Genomic DNA, 4,732 nt, shown 5'->3' with positions numbered 1-4,732 from the left:
GAATTGACTCCATGGCAGTAGGTATATAACTTCCCCTCCTAATTCTCAGGATTCGTGGGGGGTGTCCTATAGTGTCTGCCCAATAGCCAGTGATCCAAGTACACATCTATCAATACACATCCCTCTTTTCTAAAAATGGGCCCGCTAACCATTCACAGAAATAAAACCCCGATTATGTAGGACTCCCCTATTTTCCCAGGGAGCAGGGGGTTTTGTTCTGTGGTGTTTTAACCACGTAAGCAGCCCTTGAGCTGTGTATCCAAAAGTTCAAATGCAGAGGCTAGCCACAGACAGGGCCTACAGTCTTCCCTGTGGGCAGAAAGCCCTTGATGCTTGGAATGTGCCTGGAGGCCACAGAGGAGCGTCCTCATGTTTGTCACGCCTCCTTTTGTGATTTGAAAAGACTAGAGCCCCTCCAAACTAGTGTCAGCTCTGAAACATGAAGACCCCAGGTGTACCAGAGTAGAACGCTAATCAGCAGGCTTGTCTTCTAAAGTGCTTCTGGGTGGACTCAAACTTCTGACCTTTTGGTTAGCAGCCGGGTTCTTTCATTGTTTGCACCACCCAAGGATTCCACTATCCCTTGTGAGCCCTCTAGAACCTTCTAAAGAGGCCATCTTGCTTGTCAGCCCAGAAAGCAGAGAAAGTCACCTGGCATGCAAAAGCCCCTTCAAGAGCAGGCGCACCCCCCGGGGTGTGCTGCGGGAAGACCCAGGGAGGAGGGGCTGGGGAATGTCCATCAGCTGGACAGCACCTGGCATCCTTGCCCATGTGACGTCTTTGAGCACAGGACTCCTGCCCAAAGCTTCCAGGTCCCACTGCTCACTCCACCAGGAAGAGGCTCCATTATTAGGTCCCGCTGGGGCCCAATGCCCTGCCTGACCTTTTTTAAAGTTTTACAGAGTGCTCTCAGAACCCTGCCAATTACTGTCATGTGGGTAATCGGGGCACCCAATGTAGAAGGTGTGCATAGGGATCTGGTCCCCTAAAGGACAGATGCTTCCACTGGCTCCCATGGAAATGGGCAAGCGTTCGGCATCAAGGTTAGGGGAAGCAACTGGTACTGGGTGATTTTTCCCTGTGAAATACTGTATAAGAGAGCAGGAACAAGAACAGAACTACAAGAAGTTCCTCTTATGGGAATTTGGAATTGTCAGCTAAATCACTTTGATTTGGTTTCATCAATAACCCTGCCTCCTCATGCTGGGTTTGCAAGTACTCAAGACACCACTAGCTAGTGATTTGACATCAAAATAAAAAGTGGTTAAACCAAGCCATTTGTCACCAATCTGACCCCGACTCATGGTGCGTCTATCTGTGTGTCAGAGAGAACTGTGCTCCCTAGAGTTTTCAATGGCTTTGAGCCTTAGGAAGTATGTCACCACATCTTTCTTCCCACGCTCTTCGGGGTAGATTCAAACCACCAATTTTTGGGGTTAGCAGCCAAGCATTTGACGGCTCTGTCTGACCAGAGACTCCTGCAAATTAAAACACTTAGTTCCATGACTCTGTTTATACATTTTTGGTTTTTTTTTTTCTTTAGGTTTACTTAGTTCTGAGGTCACTATGCCATGGTGGTGGTTCCGACTCATAGCAACACTGTATAGGGTTTCTGAGGCTGTAAATCTTTATGGGAGCAGAAAGCCTCATCTTTCTCCCACGGAAGAGCTGGTAGTTTCAAACCACTGACCTTGTGGTTCGCAGCCCGATTCGTAACCACTATGCTACCAGAGCTTTACGGGAGCTGAAAGCCTCATCTTTCTCCCACGGAACAACTGTTGACCTTGAGGTTTGCAGCCTGACTTGTAACCACTATGCTACCTCTATGCCATAGGTCATGGGAAATTTGATGCCAGTCTCCATCATTCTTCTCTCCATACCCAAGATTGGGCAAAGGCCCAGTCTTACCATGAGGACTGGTTATCACCATGCTAACTTACTCAGTCTCTTGGGAAATGGGAAGTCTGTTCTCTGCTTGGAGCAGGGGTGAATGGGTTGGCAGGTGAAATGTAGAGGTATCCTCATTATAGTAGTTAGAGTAAAGCCTGTGAACGTTGGAACCTGTGAAAGGCAGAAAGCTGGCAGAGAAGGAAAATTCAAATCTTTTCCACTAAAATGAGTGCTAGGAACGTGGCAAGACATTAAAGGTGGAAGCTTTGTGAGACCTGGGGAAGCAAGGCAGTCCCCCAGTTGAATGCCAGCCCCCACAGATATCATTCTATCTTGAAACAACCTTGGATCAGTCGGTAGTAAATGCAAAGTCCCCTTGTCTGTGATTATTGCAAGCACCAGAGATAGACAGGTGGGGCAGCTGCTTGGTGAGGCTTCCCACTCAGGTTTCATGTCTCCACAGTGCTCATCAACCTGCGGGAAGGGCCTGCAGTCTCGTGTAGTGCAGTGCATGCACAAAGTCACCGGGCGCCACGGCAGCGAGTGTCCCGCCCTCTCCAAGCCCATTGCCTACAGACAGTGCCACCAGGAGGCTTGCAATGACAAGATCAACGTGAACACCATCACCTCTCCACGACTGGGTGAGTGCCCCTGCCACTGCCCCCCAGGAGTGAACTGGGGTGCACCCCTTGCTGGCCATGGAGTTGTATCAGCCAGAAAGCCTCCTTAACCTTATTAAGCCGGGAGAGGCCTGTGTTCATCAGTTCTGTAGATTGTAAGAGGTTTCCAAGCTTGAGTTTCATTCTTTGTCCTGCAAAAGACATCCCTAACTACAGTTTCAAACACAATACCTTGAATGTCCCACTAACCTCTTCTGTCAACTAGAGGGTAACATGTGAGAATGTTCCATAAACCTTGTATGGTTCCTGGGAGTGAGCAAGGTCAAGGGATGTTTTCCTTTCTGGACATGAAAGATTTGAAGGAGCTGTAGGTGAACACTTGCTGATGCCAACATGGGGTTGTTTTAGGCTGGGGTCGTTTTAGGCTGATGCTTGAGAAGAAACTGGGACATTTCAGCTTAGCAGGGAGCTGTTGTGTGAGCCCTTGGCCCTGGACACACCTGTCACTGGACCAGTCCATGCTTTGGGCCTCTGGTAGCAAAGAAGAGGAACATTTAATTAATCTGGAACTCATCTCTTCTTTGCCAAGTTTCTGCTTTTCCAATTAGAAATCCCTGGGAACTTTCCACATAAAGCCCCTTTCCGCTAACGTGGGAACTTTACCAACTGAAGGTGTTCTCTAAGCAGATGTGCTGGACAGGTGCACTTTGAGGTAGCAGAGATACTCCTATGACTTTTGTAAGCACACTAGTCTCGCCTAGAGCCTCTAATGGGGCTCCTCCCTGGATGAACAAGACGGAAGCACTGGCATGCACCCATGCTAACCCCTTGTACTTTCAGTGTATTCTATAAATGGTAATAGTTATAGTATCATTGACCATAAGGAGCAGCAACTGCCACTTAGCACAGAAGCACTGTGACCCAGTGCCCTGTCCCCAAGAAGGCTGTCAAACCATTAGTTACTTTAGACACAGGGCTGTGTTAGCTGTAGCAAGAAAGCTGCCTCCTCAGTTCAGGAGACACGATTTCACCCACTCTGATGAGACTCTCTGGAAGCGTAGTGGTTACAAATCGGGCTGCGAACCACAAGTTCAGCAGTTCGAAACTACCAGCTGTTCCACGGGAGGAAGATGAGGCTTTCTGCTCCTGTAAAGATTTACAGCCTCGGAAACCCCGTACAGGGTCGCTATGAGTCGGAACCGACTCCACGGCACATAACAACAATAACAACTGACAAGACTCTGGTGTGCACAAAGGATGAGAAGAACCCATTACTGGGATTCAGACCAAAGATTACCCTTCTCTTTGCATGAGCTTCATGGAGGGCTGTGGTTGCTTCTGATGCTCCCCAACCAGCCATGACTTGTGGACTTTCTCTCCCCACTGTCCTCTAGCCGCCCTGACCTATAAATGTACACGTGACCAGTGGACAGTGTATTGCCGGGTCATCCGGGAAAAGAACCTCTGCCAGGACATGAGATGGTACCAGCGCTGCTGCCAGACATGCAGGGACTTCTACGCCAGTAAGATGCGCCCACCACAGCCCAGCTCCTGATGCATGGCCCAGACATACTGCAACGCCTGACACGAGGTCTGAGGCCCAGTGCCCAGCGTCTCCCAGCAACATGGCTTGGTGGAAGTCCGCCCACCCACCCAATTCAAGAGCACACCAGCCCTGTGGCCAGTCCTCCCCTAGCACACCACCCCTGCCCTTAGGCTGTCTCTACAATCCCACTGCATAGAACTTTAGAGTGAATTTGACATTTGCCATTAATGCTTTGTACTTAATATATTATTAATGGCCACTGGATGGCTTTCTACAGTAAGAAAAACTAGGCAAGAGTCACAGAGAGTTAGTGTCTAAGGTTCTGTGTAGCTCAAAGGGGAACCCCTCTGGGAAGCAGTGGTGAAGAGAGGGAGGCATCATTCAGGCCTTCCGTTGTGACTGTCCTTAGGCATTCTAATTCCTGGTGCTGGATGTACCATAGGGAACAGCCCCAAAAGGCTTTATTTGGATGGAAGGGCTGGTGTCAGCTAGCCTCTGCTAGAGGCTTCTCTGGAGAAGAAGCTAACATCCCCTTTTCATCTGTGTTACTGACCACACAAGAATCAGAACGTTACCTCTCTAGCCAGCTCTAAAACATATTCTTTAAATTCTGGCCTTTACCTTCAGAGTTTCAATCTGTGGAAATCAATAAGGACATCGGTGTCATGTAGTTCTC

General features: G+C 48.9%; 1 protein-coding gene across 1 annotated transcript in view; it reads left to right on the top strand.

The window, feature by feature from the left end:
- Positions 1 to 4,065, top strand: part of ADAMTS17 (ADAM metallopeptidase with thrombospondin type 1 motif, 17) — a 744,430-nt gene extending 740,365 nt beyond the window's left edge. The window contains exons 21-22 of the mRNA XM_006872136.1: positions 2,354 to 2,531; positions 3,905 to 4,065. Coding sequence (XP_006872198.1) covers positions 2,354 to 2,531; positions 3,905 to 4,065 — 339 coding nt within the window. The remainder of the gene's footprint in view (positions 1 to 2,353; positions 2,532 to 3,904) is intronic.
- Positions 4,066 to 4,732: the final 667 nt, after the last annotated feature.

The sequence above is a fragment of the Chrysochloris asiatica genome, unplaced genomic scaffold (assembly GCF_000296735.1).
Source record: "Chrysochloris asiatica unplaced genomic scaffold, ChrAsi1.0 scaffold00184, whole genome shotgun sequence".
Classification (NCBI taxonomy): Eukaryota; Metazoa; Chordata; class Mammalia; order Afrosoricida; family Chrysochloridae; genus Chrysochloris; species Chrysochloris asiatica.
The sequence above is the reverse complement of the archived record's forward strand: the minus strand, read 5'-3'. Positions and strand labels throughout refer to the sequence as shown.